This window comes from Salminus brasiliensis, chromosome 19, assembly GCF_030463535.1.
Source record: "Salminus brasiliensis chromosome 19, fSalBra1.hap2, whole genome shotgun sequence".
NCBI classification, from domain to species: Eukaryota; Metazoa; Chordata; class Actinopteri; order Characiformes; family Bryconidae; genus Salminus; species Salminus brasiliensis.
The window spans coordinates 9344964-9364960 of NC_132896.1; the positions used below are offsets into that span (position 1 = coordinate 9344964).

The following is a 19997-nucleotide window of genomic DNA, read 5'->3' on the forward strand; positions in this document are numbered from 1 at the left end:
CCAACTAGTGTGTGTGTGTGTGTGTGTGCATTTGCACATCTGTGTCAGCAATGGGTGCAACTTACAGTAGCTGAATACATTCATTAGAAGGGGTGTCCACAAATATTTGGATATTTGTGTGTACTGTACAATGAATTCAGAGACTGAAGGTTCCATAAAATGCATTTATTGAGTATAATTTTATGACTTTGACAAATGCTCAGACAGCTTTACAAGACTTTTTACAACTCTGCTATTTTATAAGATCTTTTAGGGTGGTCTCATGAAAAAAAAATGTCACTCTCTGTTTTTATTGGCTGGTTTACATCACCACAAACGGATCACAGGAGCCATGTAGCATACATAACAAAGCATAGCTTTGCCTTTAGCACTGTAACAAGAACAGTGTAATACATTATTTGCAAATATTTTCAAGTTTTACCAGATTTACTAGTATTGCTGTCCTCTTTGTGTCCTCTGGGTGTTGTGTACGGTTAGCTAGCTGGGTTTGCTTTTAGCCTAGCACCCACCTAGCACCCTCTCGCTTCCCCATGCTTGGCTTCCTCATGTGGCACAGTGCTTTTGAGTTGGAGAGAGGACACGGTAAAGGATGATCGGCTAGGGAATCGGCTTAGCACTGATATCTGCTTGCTTCCCTGGCTTTATCTTCGTTTCTTACTGAGTTTCAGTTTATAGAAAAAGCCACAATCACAAGATGTGGTTTGCGTAGTAATCGGTGTCCTTAACCTACAGAGTTAGTGGGGAAGTGCTGCTTGTCTGAGAAAACTGGCCAAAAGTATCAAAAACACCATATTCTTCTGAAGTAGCCATTGTGTTTTATCACCTCCTCGCTTTAGGCCTGGAAAAGTTTCTTAGAGACATTTCGGGGGGTAAATAAAATTAGTCAAGGCTGTTATGTAATAGGTCTGGGGTTTTAGGGTTTCGGTTATGCTGTAATTTCTTTTCAGCAAAGAAACAGTAGTGTTTGAGGTTCACTGTACATCATTTCCATGCACTGAATCCTCACTGTTCAATTTGACCATGGTAAATACAGTTTTCCATTTTAAGGCACCTTTTAAAGTGAAAAGCATACAAAAACAAGTCATTTGTCCAGCACTTTGATGTGCAACACTCGTGCACAACAGTGAACAATTTCACCTTTCTCGAACTGTACGTCACAATAAGTCATTAGAAACATTTAATCACAAAGCACACCTGATTAGATAAGCATTTACGGGGCCACATGAAAGACAAGCAGCACTTTCAATGTCCATTTCACCTTGCTACAGCTGGACTACATAGTTCTTGTTTGGCTACTTCTAAGCCTAATGCTTCCTCAGATGTCTAACAATTTGTGTATGCCACTGACACTGATAAGAGACTTGTTTGTCCACACAGGTTGCGAGACGATTTTAACATGAAAATGCGAAGCAATACAAGTTGCAATGGCGGTTAGGATGGCCATGTATCTGGAGTCCAGTGAATCGAGATAATCGTCCGGCCTCCCGTCATAATGAACACCACGGCAGCCACTTTTACTCTGTCCAACACTTCCAATGATACTGCAGAGCCTGCTGGGGGGGCTATCACCTGGAGGATGGCCATGATCACTTTGATAACCGTCCCGCTCTCAGTGATCACCATCATAGGCAACATCCTGGTTATTGTCTCCTTCAGGGTCAACCCTCTCCTCAGGACGGTCAGTAACTATTTCCTGTTGAGCTTGGCTGTGGCTGACCTCATCCTAGGCACCATCTCAATGAACCTGTACACTACCTACATCCTGATTGGCCGCTGGACACTAGGAAATTTGGCCTGTGATGTCTGGTTGGCTGTGGATTACGTGGCCAGCAATGCCTCTGTCATGAACCTGTTGGCCATCAGCTTTGACCGCTACTTGTCTGTCACTCGACCTCTGACCTATCGGGCCAGTCGGACCACCAAAAGAGCAGCACTGATGATCAGCCTGGCCTGGGGGGTGTCATTTATACTTTGGGCGCCAGCCATCTTGTTCTGGCAACACATAGTGGGCCAGAGGACAGTGGCGGAAGACCAGTGTTCAATCCAGTTCTTGTCCGAGCCAGTGATCACGTTTGGAACGGCTATTGCTGCTTTCTACTTGCCAGTCAGTGTGATGGTGGCCCTGTACTGGAAGGTGTACCGAGAGACAGAGAAACGCTCGCAGCAACTGGCGGTGTTGATGGCATCTCGAGGGGGTGATACCAAAAGGTCATCACAGGTGAGTTAAGAGTGACAGAGCTTTACCTCTTAGATCCTGTATGAAAGCCCACACAGTTTTTACTCTTATAACTTCATCTGACCTAAAATACAACCCTGCAGGACTTTACTCGATATTCCAAAACCACAATAAACCTAGAGTTCAGGTTTTAGAATTCATGAGCTTATAAATTAATTGATATTGCTTATTTTAAAGATGGATGAATAACAAACACTGAAACTGGAACTTTTATTGCAAAACATTTTATTATTACAATATATTGTTTACTTATATTCTTATTCCCTTTTTAAATTTGAATCTACCAGTTGCTCTTCACATTGTATGAAATTTCATGATGAAAGGATCAATAGAAATGCTCCAAAATAAATAAATTGACTAAATTATTTTTAAATGGACTTCCATTGAAAGTTAATAAGGATTTTCCTTTTCCTTTAAATATATATATATATATATATATATTATTATTATATATATTATTATATATATATATATATATTATATATAGAATATATATTATTATATATTATAAAGGTAAGCGTTGCTGGCTGTGCACAAGCAGGAGAGATGTTCAACGGTGAGGTGATTTGGTAAGAAGAAAGGACAGGGAACAGACAGGGGAAGGCAAAAGCCACAGAATATTTGAAATGACGCCACTGTGGCACTGTAATAGACCACATAGTCAACTTGGAGAGGCAGGTCAGTGGGTACAACCTCAGCTCAACTGACCTTCTGTGAATTTCATAACACAGACATTCAAGAATGTAAACAGTGTGTTATACGTTACCTTACATTTCTGTACTGCAGTTACACCACATTGTGTCTAAAGGCTGTGTATCATTTTGTTTTCATCACCGTCACCAGGCTCACCATTGTTTCCCTTTACACTTATTACTGATATATTATTTATAAGATAAGATTAGATAAGATAATCCTTTATTAGTTCCACAGTGGGTTCTCAGTGTCACAGCAGAAAGGGATAGCAAGACACTCAGTTACAAAAAATGTAGATAAATAATGATTATGAATTAATAAAATTATGAATATATGTATCTTCATATTCTCTCATTTGTATGTATTTATGTCAGCAACACAATGTATCAGTTCACCTTTGAGATTATGAATGGGTTTAAAATCATTCTATCATACATATATATCATATACATATATCATATATGTATCACATATATATACTGTATACGTCTATATAGTTACGCATAAGTATTTATAGCATATATAACAAATATTATAAAGCAGTGAGGTGACTGTTATTTGGGTTTCTACAGCATGTGTGTATTAAGCATTATTGCTAGCCTCCACCCAGTTCTGAATGTGCTCTTCAGTGCTGGTTTAAAAATGTTTAAAAAAAAAAGAGTTATTGGCACCTTGAAAACACCTGATGATTCTCTGAACATTGTAGGCAAAACAAAGACTCAGACCTGGATTGCAACTAAAATAGCTGATACCCAATCTATAACCATTTGTAATGCATTATATGGCATAGATAATACCTTATAATGAATGTCATACGCCTGTATATTTACAGTTATGATGCATAATAACTAAAAGTATACATTATCATGTACAATGTTCTTATGAACAGATTTTACAATGCATTATGAAACCTATCTTTATAAAGTCACACACTTATACTTATGGTGTTATATATGTATGCTTATATACAAGTGTATACAAGTGCTTATTACAGTCATCATATGATATATTGTATGTCATATAATGCATTATTAATACTGTGTTCATTTTTAGTGTTGCCATAAATATGGTTAATGCTGAGTATCTGCCATATAAATGACACAGCCGCACAGTTTAGATAAGAGGAGCTGCTGATTAATACATTCAGTAAAATCCCTTTATTTTTAGGATCAGTTTGTGTGTAGCATGATCAAAATGCAAACGTTTAGCGCCCCCTTGTGGAATAGCCTGCAATACAAATTATCCATGAAATGTTCAAGGTCCATAAACGTACTGTGAATCCAATAAAAACATGTCCCTTTATTCATAGCAGTGAGAGGTTTTATGTGATAAAATTTAACTGATCTCTGCAGTGGGCAAAAGCATCCAGATGTGATCATACTGTCTAGGTTTGGGGTTTTGGTACTTTATGATTTTGATGGAAGGTCAAGTATTTGACTTTGGTCAGATCTGAGTGTAGTTTTGGTTTTAGCATTTTGGTACAATGTGGCATCATGTCAGCAGACGTATTTTAGCAGTTGATGAAAACCTATAAAAGAAGATCTTCAGGATAGATCCTTTGACTGCTGAGATGCTGTGGCATGTTGTGCAATGCCAGTTTTACTGCACAGCAATTTACTGACAATGTTTGTGAAAACTGGTGCTAATTGATCACAGCAGTGCTTTTGGGTGGACGGTGAAACTAGGTCTGGCTTTTCTCACCTTTTGTCTCCTGAAGTGTCTGTTGGTGTCCTGTTGATCTCTGTGGGGCGGGGGTGGATCTGGACATTTCTCTTTGTGTTTTCAGATCGTCAGGAGAAGATTGTAAATTTGATCATACAAAGGGCAGGGGGTCTGGGAGGTGGGGGTGGAGGTGGGGAGGATCTTATTCAGGTCGTTGGTGAACTGGTGCTCATTCAGGAGAAAGGGGGCTCTTCTCACCTTGCAGTTTGTGAACAGCTGGAGCCCTTTTCATGCTGGAGCTGGGTCATTTACATGAAAATGGCTTTTCTGCTTGTCTGAATATTTTCTACTAGCAGCTTTTCCAGTCTGTTTGACCTCTTTGTGGAGAATTCGGTCTCCAGTCTTGAATGCTGCTTACATTTTACTGAGTTCAGCTGGAAAGTGTCTCTAAAACGGAACATTGATTAGAGTAAACATCCATATCAATCACACACACACCCATTAATCACGCCACCACCTTTGAGATGAAATTACTTAAAGAAAAAAGTTTTTTTTTTTTTTTACTTGATGTCAACAACTAATGTGCTTGTCACCAAATATTCATTTGATTTGATTTGATTTTAAGCCAATCAGATAACTGCATACTAAGATATGGTCATCTCTGTGTTCTCACTTACTGGTGGCTGTTTTGAGGACTGGATGAAAAGTCTGTAAATGTTACTGTCCCTACTTTGGCAAACTTAAACGATTAATTCATGTTTTAAACGGTGTGTAGTATGACTTGGATCTTGGATATGGAAAAGAGTTGAATCAAAAGACAGAGCATAACACATTAGATGTGTGCTACACCAGTATATTACATCACAGGTATTCCTGGCTTGTATTTATTAATGATCAGTAGTTGTAGATTGCTCCAATTAAAAAAATGCATATTATTGTAAGGTGAGCTTGAAGGAAACCCTACTGTAAAGCTCATAGAGTGTCAATGTGACATCAACAAGATCATTTAATAGACATTAACGATATTGTTTATATTAAAGCAATGCACAGTTTAATGTACAGTATAGTCATATTTTTTATATGAAAAATTGTTGCTGCTCCGGTTAAGCTTAGTATGTTCCCTTTAAATAGACCTGTTTAATAACGGGAGACACAGACTCCAATTCCCCTTTACTACATTTAGTACGGAAAATGCAGAAATCCTCCCACAGTTAAAACATGTTAAGCACCAGTAACTGAACAAATGATCTGACATCCCCTTAAATGTCCATAGACAATAAATAGTTAAAAAACTACATGATGCAGTTATTTTGAATGACACTCCACAGTGCATGAATCTATGTTAATAGCTATGTTGCTAGATTTAAGTGCTCATTGGCTTGTTGCTGGAAATAAAATGTATTTCAATAATTTCTGAATATGTTAATAAAATGTATTGACGTGAGCTTATTTAAAACAGTAGTGTGCTTTAGGGAACATTACAAAATCTACTCATTAAGCACAGCCAGGCTTTTTTGCTTTGGGAGATACATATATATCTATATATTTTAAATTACAAAAACATTTGATGAGGTACAGTTGCACTGTACTGTTTGTTAAACATTGATGATACTATCAGTACTTCAGAATAGTCTTTGTACACTTGTTAATACTGTTATACTGCATATGCTATAGCATAACGTATGCTGCTGTGGCACTCAGCAAACAGTGAAGATGTATATACAGAGTGCTGCAATATCGGACAGCCAACTTCTAATATTTGAACTTATCATGAGTATGAAACTGTTCTAAAAGTCTAATTCTACACACTTCAGCTGGATGGTGAAGACATGCAGGACATACCGTATGTGAATGTGATTTTCTGTGAAACCAGGGACATGTATTAGGTTTCCCTCACTGCGGTCCATGTGATTTTCTTCCTACATTTCCATCGAGCTGGTTTGTTTGGCCTTCAGACACTTTTAGATAGAAACGTGGGACAGAAATACAAATGACTAATAACTGATCACCAACAGTTTATCCTTGAATATTGTTTAATGCAGTTTGAGTTGAAAACTCAATTATTTAGAAGCATTTTTATGCATTCATGCATGGTGTAAGATGAATACAAGTGATATTTTGACTCAGAATATGCTTTAAAATGACATTGCATTTACATTAGCTTTGGCAATGTTAACAAATGAAATATTGCCTTTATCCTTCATGCTAACAAAAATGAACATATGTGAAACGGCACAATGCTGGTACTCACAGATGCAGAAACACCTTTACACAGTATCAATTCAGTTTACCTCAAATTATGTTTATTGAGGTCATACATGGATATTGCATATGATGTACATGTATGACCTGTGATGTATATGTATGACCGTCATGTATATGTGTGCATAAGAGATTAACTCTGAACAGAACTCTTATCATAAAAGAACCCAAAACCAGGCCAGTGTGTAGTTATTAGTGCACTGGATAACACTGGACTCTTTTTTGCATTTCCACGTTTACTCCAGAGGTCATCCGAGCTGCAGCAGCCCCAGCCCAGGCTTCAGGAAACCATCCAGCCGAATCCAGAGGGCAGGCAAAGGAGCCTCTGTCCCTCAATCACCCACTGCACTGCTGCATGGTGGAAGAAGAAGAGAGAGAGCTACATTAAACCTCCTACACACACGGTCCTCACAAACAGCCTCCCACAGACTGACACCAACGGCAGCCTCAGCAATAAAGACGAGGAGAAATTCACAGCCTACATTCCTCTTGTTCGGATAAATAAGAGACTAGATTCTGTGAACGACTCGGACATGGAGTCGGATGTCCATGTGGCGGACTGTCAGTCAGACAGCCAGCAGTCAGTAGGCCAATCTAGTGGCTCCTGCCCGAGCGAAGACACGCCAGCTTCTTCTCTTTCACAGACGAGGGCCCAGAGAAGCCGCAAGCCCCGTAGCTGGTCTCTGATCAGAGAAAAGAAGGCGGCTCGGACACTGAGTGCTATCCTCCTGGCCTTCATAGTCACATGGACGCCTTACAACATCATGGTACTGGTCTCCACCTTCTGTGACCACTGTGTTCCTGAGGGACTGTGGCAGCTGGGCTACTGGCTCTGCTACGTCAATAGCACAGTGAACCCTGTCTGCTATGCGCTCTGCAATAAACAGTTCCGGGTCACCTTTAAGGCCCTGCTGCTCTGCAGGTGGAAGGAGCTAAGGAAGGGGACTAGGTGGACTATGTCACGGGGCAGTTAGCCACTTGAGACAATATCTGTAAACCTTTTTCCCAAAGAGGTTTTTTTTTTTGCCACCATAATAGCTACAGCTATGGCTCTGATCCGATACCCAGTATTGGTATTCGGGGAATAATTCAGAGTCAGTTTTGGGACGTTTGGAAATCAGTGGAAAGGAAGAACAAATCCAATCTGATTTCACACCAGAACTGGCCTAAATAATAGTAACTTATGGAGCTAAGTAAAGTAGGTCTCATAATGACAACAGTAGCCACATGTAGCCTAAATTAGGCAGGGACGCATCATGGTCTTGTGAGGCCTGGGCAGTAGCCTTATTGAAGACCCCCAGTCACTCCCACAGTAATGCCTAAAAATACATTTTAAGCCAAACCAGGTTAGAGTGAGAAAACTGAGAGATATCAGGGTAAACACTAACACCACAACCACACACGGGATAAAGCATCCCATTTGAATGGCAGCAGCATTATCCTGTGAGTTAATAATAGCATCAAACTTCAGCTGTTTTGCAGCGGATAATAATTCCTATGTTTATTTATTCATTTGTAAGTTTTATACATTTATTTAGTAATCTGTACATATGCAAGGGCTATGAGTTCATCTGCTGCTGACATCTGCAGTGCATTGTCCCAAGCTTTTAAGCCTCCTTTGGTCTTCTGGTCCATTGAATAATTAGGAGGTGGTCCATCTTTGCAGCTCTACAGCAGGTTTGGAGCTCTGCAGTTATTGAGTCAGCAGAGCGTTGGAGACTTTTCTACACTATTCTCCTGAGCTCTCTGCCCTGACCCCGCTCTGTGACTTTATGTGGTCTGACACTTTGTGGCTGAGTTTCTGTTTTTCCTAAACGCTTCCACCTTAATACCACTCACAGCTGATGGTAGCAAAGCACTTTTGTAAGTCGCTCTGGATAAGAGCGTCTGCTAAATGCCATAAATGTAAATGTAAATGTATGGTGGAATATCTAGGAGGGAAGACATTTCACACACTGACTTGTTGTAATGTGCAGTTTGACTCCTCAGAACCATCCATTCTTTCACTAATGTGTGTAAAGGGCTAGGTGTTTGCTTTTATACACCTATGGTAATGGAACTGAATGACATATTGGTGTGTCCCAATACTTTTGTTCACATTGTGTATTTTAGTTAGGTTACTAGTTTTTTTATGGCAGTTCAGTGTGTGCAATGTAAGCTTGCATGTAACAACATTTACAGTTTGCCTCTTCATAAACCTTATAATTCAGATCCAGTGCAGTTTAGAGGGGAAATGTAATCATGCATCATTTTTTTGTTTACTGCAAGTTAATTTTTAACACATACAGAGGTTTTGCCGTCGCAGTTATGCCAGCTGTGTGAATCAGCTCATATTCAGAGTTTCTATATCGGTATTGTTTTCAGAAAAGTGGTATAGTGCCAAACTCTTGTCACAGATGTCTTCAGTGACAGTGTTAACTTAGGTCTTTGTGCCAAAACATGTGATTTTACTTCAATGCATGTTAATGTGAACAGAATTCATGTTTATCCATTGCATTGGTTACAAACATTAAGCTAAATTGAAGCATCTGAGCGACTGGGGGTGAAGCAGTTGGACATGGACACATATCCAAAAAGGACTACAGCTTTTATACTTTACTAGCACTTACATTAAGTCATTCTAGCTGACGTTTTTCTGTATTATTCAAATCCTATCCCACTTTCTCATCTTGGTTTACTGAATGGTTAGCAATGATATTTGCTGTGTTTTAAAAATGTGAAACTATCGATCCATGCTGATGTGTTACATGTATATTTATTGAGGAAAGGGCAATACAAAAAAGAAAAAAAAAAGAAAAAAAGAAAGACAAGACAGCATTACATTCATTACCAAATACTAACCAAGTTTCACCATATTCTTAAAAAAACCTCACAGAACCAAATACAAAAAGGTTACAGTACACAGTCATTAAATAGGGTTAGTACACCAGCTATATAATGTATACAATGTACAAAATTGTACTAAAAAAGATAAGCCTTCAGAAATTCCTCTGTGAGTTGAGTACACATCATATGCTCATAACCATATGATTGTTTATTCATATATAGATTTTTTTCTTTTAAGATTATAGCTGCATACTGCCCATCATACATGTCTAGAGCAAAAGCAAAAAGGTGACATTTACTTTTTCAAATGCCCAAAACAGAAAGAGAGGGGGGGAAAAATTTAAAAAAAAAAGGAAGTGAATTTGGACCTAGAACCTTTGGACCTTGGCACCATGAAAGGATACAATAACAGAGGTATACTTCAGATACACACAGATAATAAAATCCATCATATCCTGGAATAAGGCCATGTATTTTGTTCAATGACATGCATTGTAAACAAGCAAACCAAAAATTTGGCAACAGATAAAACCAGACGCTTAATCAAATAATCAGCTCTAATATCCATTAATGAGGGAAATCTACGAAAAATAATCCACTTCATTCTTTTTCTTAGTGTGCTCAGTTCATTCAAAACACTTAAGATCTGTAGAAATGTGTAACAGTCAGAAGTAAGTACACAGAGACAGGTGAGGTAAGGTGAGGGCCGTTTCCAAACGGAATTCTCCTTCTTCCTCTAGCCGTAGACACCCGACTCCTTCAGCTACTGCACAGTCACTTCAGCCATGCCATGCCTCGCGCCTCAGGCCAGCGGCAGGAAAAATGAGTCGTGGGCAGAGGGGGTGTGTACATCACGTAGTGTAAAAGAGAACTTTAACTGGGTGTGTGAGGAAGAATGAAATGTGTGTTCTTGTGTGGCCTCGTAATCAGTCCTGTTGTGAAGGTTACTCCATTGCAGGGTTTTGGCTTTGGTAGATGGAAGCCTTATCCTTTAGAAGATCCAGACACAAGCGACAACTCCAGCTTCCTGTACAGGAAAGCACAAAAGCACACAGCTGTTACCAACAATGCAAGCTTCATTACTGTTTAATCAAGCAGACACCAGAACACAGATACCAACTTCAAACGACTCCTCACAGATGATGAATGGGTCAAGATTAGCAGATGTTCTCTTTAGAAGCAGCTCACAGTGATGCCACATTATTCTAAGCTGTAAGAACAGTGTAAACTGCTCACTTCACTCATAGTTTCAGACCAATATGAAATCAGGGCAAAAATGCAGCCAGAGGCTAAAAACAGCCACTGATTAATTAAGCATTTATGTCAGGCTAAAATGGGACAGAAGCTACTTTAGGTAAAGCAACATGCTTTTCTGTTTGTGAAGAACTCTGGACCCATGATTCTTTCCTCTAGCAAACCAGTGCTGGTAAACATGTTTATTGAGGTTTATTTTTACTATGCTGCGGCTTCCTCATTTAGATGCATCATCAAGTGTATTGTGAAAGAATGTGGGTATTAAGTTTTGGGGTCAAAGATATAAAAAATATTTTTTTTATATCAGACTAGTTTCAAAATGTTTGGTCTGACCGATGTTGAGGAAACGGCTCCATCTTCTACATATGAACACTGTCTTAATGGTCAAGATGGCACTCACTCATTTCCTAGCAATAAAAAGGTTTAAACAACCGAGCAGCTGAAAAACAGCAGGATATCCTCTTTCTGGTGAGTGTTAATTTTTCCTTCTTGAGATGAGATCTACAATTTTTGTGGATGTCTTTTATAAGTGTGTATTGTGATCAAGTTCTCATTTTTGTCTGTAAATACGTTTTAAAACATTCATTTATATCCGACATTGAGATGTTTTCTGTACTCCTTTTCTGTATGAACTCATAACTTTGAGGTACTGTGGTGAATAAACAATCTACACTTGTTTTGGTCATCTGTAATGCATTTGCTTATTTCTGTCCAAGCACCAAACGCACCAGAAATTAAGTACATACATCCTCTTCATTAATGCCTATCAATGCCTATTAATGACTATCAGCCAGCAAAATTATGCTTTCTTTAACCCCAGCCAAATCCAATAGACTAGGGTTTACCATGGTCAGGTCTTAAAGAATTACCAAATGCAACCATCACATAAAAAATAAGCATAATAAATAATAATCTGTTGCAAACATGGCAATGTGACTGCGCAAACAACTTACCTTCGGGGGGGTCTGACATGGGGGGAGTGAGGCAGTACATATGGTATCCTCTGTCACAGTCATCGCAAAACAGGAGTTGATCCTGAGTCAGCACAAACAGAAATTAATACACATTTATATACATATTATTAGGGCTGCTATGCTGAGTGAGTAACATATGGGTATAAACCAGAGGGAGGGTGCACACATGCATGCATAAAAAAACGTACGTCATTCTCAGATGTACCACAAACATTGCAGCATTTGCATTCAATACACTGCCAGCGATATGTTTTCACTGCTGCCATCATCACTGCGGTGAACTGCAAACAAGAAGGATGGCCTGGGCGAGAGAAAAAAAATAGAAATATCAATCGGTGCACTCAAGTTATAAAAATTACTGGATGGTGTGGTCACCAATTCCCACAAATTACTGCAGAGTGACTCCAAGGACGCATGTGTGTGAATTACTATGTGTGAATAACACACATAGAAAAATATAATCCCTGTATCAGTATCAGTTCTGCTGAAATGAATTGCATTTAGAAGAATCATCTTTGCACCAGGTGTATGGCGACTGTTGTAAAGACGTTTGGACGGGTTTGTTTTTATCATCAACTAACCTTTGAGTTAGTGATATGAGAAAATGGACTACCTGAACGTCCACAGTCAGAGCAGGACACAAGCTCCTCAGACTGGCCGGTCTTCTGGTTCATGTTCGAGTCGCCCAGGCAGAAATCACAGTAATCATTCGGAGGTGCCAAACCATTAGGTCCTTTCTTAGGGGCTGAGGGTGAAACGATTTATGTAAATTCTATAAATAGTTTAACACCTTTAAACTGGCAAGCAATAGGCTAGAGTCTGGCACTTTTCAAATCCAAATTTACATTAAAATGCATTGAAAGACCATCAGCTATGATTGCCCTTGTCAAGTAACAACCAAGCACTAGGCGTTGAATAAAAAAAGAAAAAAAATATTTGCATATGCCTGAGAACACTTACTCTTTGTCTCCTCCTGTGGTGCAGGAGTGTGGATCTCAGCTTCTTCTTTGTCTTCCCCCTCTTCATCAGCCAGGTGAGAGTGGGTGTAGTGGTAACTCAAGCCTGGCCGATTCTTATAACGCTTTCCACAAACTAGAAATACAATTTACATTAGACTTAAGTCTGCCACTAAACAAGTACAAGCCAATAAAATAGGGAGATTTGCAATTGTTTGCAATTCCAAACACATAGCGAAACATTTATCCAAGAACACAGCTTACTGTCACAGGCATAAGGTTTATCACGGTCTTCCAGTGCTGCTGCAGCAGCTTCCAATTTTTTCTTTCCATTTCCAACTCCACGACCCTAACAGACAAAGCACACAAATTAACTCCAGTTTCCAAAAACTGCACTTCATCAGCAAAGAAAAAAGTTGTACTGTGTCACAGCATAGACTACCTTGGATTTTCCTTTTCGTCTTTTTGGGGTCTCTTCCTCAAAGTCTTCATCATCCAAGTCATCCAGATAATCTTCTGGTTCCAAGATTCTCTAATATAAAGACATTGATAACAATCATCCATATACTGTCAAACATCTACTTACCATACATTTATTTTAACAATGGTGGTCATTCAAACTAAATACCTTTCGGACACGTGTGGAGCTGCTGTGGCTACTTGCCCCAGTTGCTCCTGCAATTTCTGGCAAATTGGTGTCTTCCTCTGGGCCCCTGAGTTCTGGAGGGGCTCTCTTGTCTAGTGGTTCTCCTTTCAGCAAGGCCTCCAGACTGCTACCATCCAACGTCCCCAACACATCTTTCTTTAGCCCCAATTCCAGCTCCGCTTTTGGAACAAAGTATGTGTACAGAGGACAACAGCTAAGCTTCCTAATTTTCTAATATATATATATATATATATAAAGATGCTCATATATAGATCAAATACCTGATTTGAGTGGGGGGAAAACCAAAGCAGGATCTTCTGGCGGATGCGCTCGCCTCTTTTTTCTCCAGCGACGGGCAGGGTATGTGTACAGCTGGCCTGGTGCTATACCTAGCCAGAAACAAAGAGAGTAGCAGTCAGTAGCAGAAACCAGTCAGACTCCCTGAAACAACAGGGTAACAGATTAGCAGATTAAAAAGTAAGCATATCAAACCTGCACTCCTGTGTCTTTTTTCCATCCAGATGTAGCAGTTGCTTTGAGCTACTCCAGTCTGGGAGTCCAGAAAGGGCATGAGAATGCTTCTCTCTGCACACAGCCTGGCATTGTAGCTGTGGCACTGCTCCATGGCATCTTTGTAGTATTGTTCCCCCAACCTAGAGCACATACAGACACGTGTTAATGAATTAAAGCAAAAAATAAACATGGCGAAGTTAAATTCTGTCTCCAAAAAAAGCCTTTTTTATAAAAAGTAATTGTTTGCTTAACATTTTATTGTCAGTAAACAGAGAGACGAGGTAAAGCCGAACAATAGCTAGCACTAGCTAACTAACCTACATGGCTAAGACTCCTACGCCATACACCGACATAAAAACGCGCCTCAGCAACTGAAGCACAAAGAATCAATAAGCAGCGCTTATTATAGCTAGCTTATATCTCATTCATATTTTCCACAAGGTATTCAACCTAAAGGTTAGTAGCTAACTAGCCACCACGCCAGTACCAGGTTCCCTTGGAAAACAATGAATGGACAAGCTGCAGCTGTTGTGCTAGTTAGCAAACCACTCTAAACCGGTAACTAAAGCGAACCGAACCCGCTTTCGTTTACATAGTCATTCGCTATAACATCTGCAGTGTAGATCGGTTAGATTATATACTTAAAACAAACAGGGGGGTTTCGTTTAAGTGTTCAAAAAAAGGTAAATCCACTCACACTTTAACAACATTCTCAACGGCGGCCGCCATTTTTTGCCGTAATAGGCTGTTGTGCGGATGCCGCGCGTGCGCACTGTAGCTATGGGAACTAGCACAGAGACCACCTCCCCTTTATTCAAACACAGACCGCTTCCCAAATCTCATACTGTACCACAATGTACTATATTATAATATACCGCACTGTATTAATGCACTACTAATGACACCGGGTACTATTTGGCCTTACAATATGGTATGACGTATGGCAACACTGTGCGGTTGCACGCTGATCTCAAACAAAGCCCGTGAACTCAATTTAGAAACCCAGTTGAATGAACCCCCTCGTTTTAACTGCTTTTATTTCCTTTCACCACAATCATTTTAAAATCCTAAGCGATCTTGGTTAATTTTATTACTAATGCTCGCTCCGCTCGTAATTCCCACTTTATTATACAGCACCATGTGGACGTGAAATGGGCAAATGGGAGAGAACAAAAGCACATGCCTGATCAGACCCCTAAAACAGCTAAGAGATGACTTTAGTACGGGGGAACCCAATTTTTTCGACGACTACGTGCACGAAACACAAACAATGATTTAAAATAGTTATTTTTCCTTGATTTTCTATTCGTTTCACTTTTTAAACCAGCGGGTAACGTAGCTGGAGAACACTGTGTTCACTCCAGTGTAATTGCACCGTCGTAACAAGAACGCAAACACACACAATGCACAATATTTATTTAATAATTGGCTTTTAAAACTAAAGCATTGAATTATGGCTGAATGTGGTGCATTTGAGCTACATTGTTTTAAGTCTATTTTAGATATGCCGCTTTTTTAGGGTTTAAATTTGTGACTTCGTTGGATCGGGGCAGGGCTACAACCTCCGCTTACGTCATCGCCACTCACCCCGCCCGCTTGCCTGCCGCCGCCATTTATTACAGAGCAGCCGCCATTTCACATCAACGTTTCCCAGAGCCGACTGAGGTTACTGAGCCCGCGCTGAAAATGGAAAACCAACTTTGCAAGCTTTTTGTCGGTGGACTCAACGTCCAAACTACCGATGAAGGTCTCCGCAAGCATTTCGAGCAGTACGGGCAGCTGACCGACTGTGTGGTTGTCCAGAACCAGCAGCTGAAGCGTTCCCGCTGCTTCGGCTTCGTGACCTACACCTCGCCGGAGGAGGCCGACGCCGCCATGTCGGCTAGGCCGCATGTCCTGGACGGGAACAACGTGGAGATCAAGCGAGCGGTGGCCCGGGAAGACGCAGGAAAGCCAGAAGCCCTCGCCAAGGTCAAGAAAATATTCGTCGGCGGTCTGAAAGACGATATCGAAGATACCCACCTTATCGAGTGCTTTTCTCAGTTCGGCTCCGTCGAGAAGGCCGAGGTGATCATGGACAAAGACACGGGCAAGAAGCGTGGCTTCGGCTTCGTCTACTTCGACGATAACGACTCTGCGGACAAAGCGGTCGTGCTCAAGTTTCACACAATCAACGGCCACAAGGTGGAGGTGAAGAAAGCCCTGACCAAGCAAGAGATGCAGACGGCCGGAGGTCGCGGTGGCGGCCGCGGAGGACGAGGCGGACGCGGCATGGGAAGGCCCCAGAACGGCTATGGCGGCGGAAGAGGCGGTGGCTACGGTGGCGGCTATGGCGGTGGCTACGGAGGCAACGATGGTGGCTACGGCGGTGGTTACGGTGGTGGCTACGGTGGCGGGTATGGGGGAGGCTACGGGGACCAAATGGGTGGCTACGGCGGCGGTAACGGCTACAATGACTTTGGAAGCGGCTATGGCCAGCAGTCCTCTGGCTATGGGCCAATGAAAGGTAATTACTCGGGCAGAAGCAGCGCTCCTTACTCCCGCGGCGGCGGTGGTGGTGGTGGTTACGGCAGGGGGGGTTACGGAGGCTCGTATTAAAGAGCGTGTTTTTTAGGTCCGAGGTTAAGAGCTGCTCCTTCCCCAGGACTCGAACGAACTTCGTTTTTCACTTATCCATTCATACAGGACCCTTCAACTAACCCAGCCTAGCACAATAGCGATAGGGCGTCCCCATGCGGCCTATACAGTTAAACCCAGCGATCAAGTTCTTACTGCAGCTAAACGCCAGATCATCGGTCTCTGCTCTATACTAGGCGGATTTACAGCAAGTCATAGGACTACTACTACTACTCTGGATCTTTACTTTAATCTGACCTCCCGTGGGTGGCAGGGGCAGGTTACCTGACGGAGAACTGTTTTACCACGCTTATTTGTCTGAATTAAGTTAAGATTAGTCCACTTGCTTGTTAGTATAGGCATGTGTTTCCTCTTTTAGTCTATGTATTGTATCTTGTGTCTTTTATTTCTTCCTTTTTTACCTAAGTTTAAGAAGTGTTAAATCTGGGATATTTTTTCTTCTTTTGTTATTAAAGCGTTAGCCTTGTAAAGTCCCGATGCAGTTTATTTGTAGTCCCTTTTTTCCTTTTTTATTTTATAAACTAGGCTTGTCGGTCATTAGAGGTGAGCGGGCTCGGCGCTTATTATCGCCCTTAAACGGATGGTCTCGGTCTCGGGAGGCGGCTGAGAGCAGCATGTAGAAGGACCAGGTCTTGGTTCGTTCTCGTGTCACGTTCATCAGATACCGTTTACTCATCCGTTATAGTGGTGACTGACATGTAAATCCCACTTATGTTAAATAGTTGAGTCATTCTCATTATTATTATTATTATTATTATGGAAATTGTTTGAAGATGTTACCGTGAACCTGTTTTCAGCATAGTGGGTTTGATCTCGATTTCTGCTCTAGTTTAATAACTCAAGAGGACCTAAATTCCTTTTAAATGCTTTGTCTCACTGTATTCCTGAAAGGTCTTGACCTATTAAATATTGTTTTTCAGTTACAATTAAACTGTATGTATTTCTATTAATAAAAGTTCCATTAGCCATTGTTTAATGATTAGACGAGCCTCATTGGGTGGTTTTGAATAGACTAAGCGTATTAGCTTAGCAGTAATTGATTAGATGCTGCTCATTGTCTTTCTACTCTGATCATCTCTACATCAGATGAGTGGGGAGATTACCATTTCCTCACCCATTAAATAAGGATGTTGTATCGTATCTATTTTTTTTTTACTGTAAAAATATGTCTAGAGCTCTGTTCCAATACTTTTAGTGATCAAATAAGACGGATCTATACCTTAGCTGTGTCCACTACTACGTCATTGGATTCTCCAGGGGTACTCCAGAGCTGTAGAAACCCAGCTGAGTCCATAGGATATTCGCACCAGGTTTCAGGTTTGTAGAAATACTTTACACAAGACATTACATTGTCTTAAACACCATATGGATCCACCTGGAGCAACTGAACTCCTTACATCAGGTATTTTCTAGATGATCCAATAAAGCGTGCATGCAACATATAAGTTTACACATTTCTTAACTATATGTACATATAAACCTCAGTACATTTGAGGTGACTTATGTGAATTAACCTATGAAGTGGTAAATATTAGAATTATTGTCTTGTTCAAAGTGTGTGAAGCTGTGGTGCTACGCTCTAGTTATGTCTTAATCCAATATTTTAGACAATTTTCAGTTTAAGGTCTTACCGGAGTGTGGGGCTTAGAGTTCCTGTTTACTTGATGCATTAGTTCCAGATATTAATGACACCAAATGCAAGGAGATCAGCATTTATAAGCAAGGTTTGTGGCTTCAGTTATTTATCTTACATCTTATCAATACCCCCTCCCTCATCATCTCGGTGTTTTGCTTGTGTTTTGTCCCTACACATTAATGGCACACTGAAAGGACTTGGATAATGTTGATGTTCTGTGCGTTAAACTGTAGTAGTAATCCTTTCATGGCTTTTTAAATAGTTTTTAATCAGCACTGGTCTGGCCTGTTGAATTGTGTGAATGTGCAATTTTCAAACCAGAAAGTGCAAATTTTTTTTATTTATTTTATTTTTATATATAAACCTCCCTTCCATGACCTAAACAGTTATGATTGCCCAAAGGAATGATTTGGAATATAAGTAATTGACTGGGTTTGGCACATTTATGGCCTATTATTTAGGAAACTACCTACTGAATGAATCAGAATGTGTAATGACTTCTACCTCTCTCTCTTTCCCTGCAGAAATGGCAAAACTGCTGGGAATAGGTAATTTCTTGGTTTTCAGTCCAGCTGGTGGATGAAGCCCTGCAAATGTAGATGACGGTGACCTCTTGGAAATGGAAGTTCTGCTGGTAAGTAAGAAGCTGTTCGAATGCTGCAGCAGTGTGAATGCATGCATAACCTGTAGTATAGTGGATGCCTAACTTTTGTTTCTTTTACTTCTAGCAAACTTCAGAAGGTGCATGATGCCACCTACATGGAGAGGTATGCGTAACAGCACAGCAATGGTAAGTTATAATTGCAGCTTTTCATGTTGAAAGTAATACATGCTCGAGTGTCAAACCTCATGTTTCCTTGTTTTATTTGACAGACCGCAGAGGCTGGTGTGGTGCATTTCTGAGCAAGATGATGCAATGAAGCTGAAGAACCTCAAGATTGCTTTGATTAGCACAAACCTGGTCTACAGATCTTGCTACAAAACTTGTAATTTGTACATTTACACTTGATTAAATAAAAAATCATGAGTGTAACTGAGTCTGTGTTTGTTCATATGCACACTATCTGATGCTGTTCCTTTTGTACGGTTCCCAAATGCTCAGATGGAGGGAGTTCAGATCTAACAAGCCGTTTGTTGTGTATTCCAGTAACTTCCATTTGGGCAAAGGCAATCTGGGATTAATTAAATATGGGGGGTTGTTTAGTAGGAGTGTGTGGAGGAACAACCACTGGAATATCTGGTTCTAGCTTAATGTGGTTTAGACCCAAGTTTATTTATTGCTGTAGTTGTGAAGGGTTCCCCAAGTCGATCTTAAAGGCCCACACTGCACATTTAGCACAGAGCTTCAATGCTACAGACTGGACCCTGCTCTTCAGCAGTCTGTCAATGAATGAAGTTGAAAAAAAAGGGGGGGGGGCGTGCATGGTGTGGGGTCTCCAAGACGGACTTGGGCAATCGACTACAGGCCCTTATACTTTTCTAGAGCATAAAATCAACCCTTTATGATGGTATGATTCACTTTTGCGCCTTCAGAGAGGCTGAATTACTCTGAGGTTGCTTTCTGTAGGAGATCGCCCATTTTGGCACCTCAACATCCTACGCTCACAGTTTCCCGGGAGATCGTCGGTGCGTTACCTGGCAACGTGGACACGCGCTGATTGGACGGTTGTGAGTGAGAGGGCAGCGAGCAGGGAGAAGGCTG

The 19997-nt window shown here is 40.7% G+C and overlaps 3 protein-coding genes across 4 annotated transcripts; 2 read left to right on the plus strand and 1 right to left on the minus strand.

The window, feature by feature from the left end:
- The first annotated feature begins 1381 nt into the window (after positions 1-1381).
- Positions 1382-7827, plus strand: chrm1a (cholinergic receptor, muscarinic 1a). Its single transcript, XM_072663476.1, has 2 exons — positions 1382-2218; positions 7099-7827. Exons 1-2 carry the CDS (start codon positions 1493-1495, stop codon positions 7825-7827), a joined length of 1455 nt encoding a protein of 484 aa, XP_072519577.1. The 5' UTR covers positions 1382-1492.
- A 1773-nt stretch (positions 7828-9600) lies between these two features.
- Positions 9601-14759, minus strand: dpf2l (D4, zinc and double PHD fingers family 2, like). The gene is made up of 11 exons (XM_072663074.1): positions 14720-14759; positions 14002-14162; positions 13791-13898; positions 13492-13688; positions 13306-13395; positions 13128-13212; positions 12868-12999; positions 12521-12652; positions 12096-12208; positions 11887-11968; positions 9601-10706 (listed from the first exon to the last, which is right to left on the minus strand). Exons 1-11 carry the CDS (start codon positions 14749-14751, stop codon positions 10624-10626), a joined length of 1215 nt encoding a protein of 404 aa, XP_072519175.1. The 5' UTR covers positions 14752-14759; the 3' UTR covers positions 9601-10623.
- Positions 14760-15645: 886 nt separating this feature from the next.
- On the plus strand, positions 15646-19328 carry hnrnpa0a (heterogeneous nuclear ribonucleoprotein A0a). Of its 2 annotated transcripts, XM_072663538.1 has the most exons (4): positions 15646-16528; positions 18820-18929; positions 19024-19085; positions 19169-19328. In XM_072663538.1, the coding sequence occupies exons 1-2, from the start codon at positions 15709-15711 to the stop codon at positions 18876-18878; spliced, it is 879 nt and encodes a 292-aa protein (XP_072519639.1). In that variant the 5' UTR covers positions 15646-15708; the 3' UTR covers positions 18879-18929; positions 19024-19085; positions 19169-19328. The 2 variants fall into 2 exon arrangements, with proteins under 2 accessions (XP_072519639.1, XP_072519638.1); XM_072663537.1 differs by having other exon boundaries at positions 15646-18929.
- The last annotated feature ends 669 nt before the right edge of the window (positions 19329-19997 follow it).

Bases quoted from the DNA above. Each gene is read 5' to 3' on its own strand.
- chrm1a (XM_072663476.1), top strand. From the start codon at position 1,493: ATGAACACCACGGCAGCCACTTTTACTCTGTCCAACACTTCCAATGAT. The intron at 2,219-7,098 runs GTGAGTTAAGAG...CGTTTACTCCAG, and splicing joins ATACCAAAAGGTCATCACAG to AGGTCATCCGAGCTGCAGCA.
- dpf2l (XM_072663074.1), bottom strand. From the start codon at position 14,751: ATGGCGGCCGCCGTTGAGAATGTTGTTAAAGT. The intron at 12,209-12,520 runs GTAGTCCATTTT...TCTCTCGCCCAG, and splicing joins CTCTGACTGTGGACGTTCAG to GCCATCCTTCTTGTTTGCAG. The intron at 11,969-12,095 runs GTACGTTTTTTT...GTGCTGACTCAG, and splicing joins GTGGTACATCTGAGAATGAC to GATCAACTCCTGTTTTGCGA.
- hnrnpa0a (XM_072663537.1), top strand. From the start codon at position 15,709: ATGGAAAACCAACTTTGCAAGCTTTTTGTCGGTGGACTCAACGTCCAA.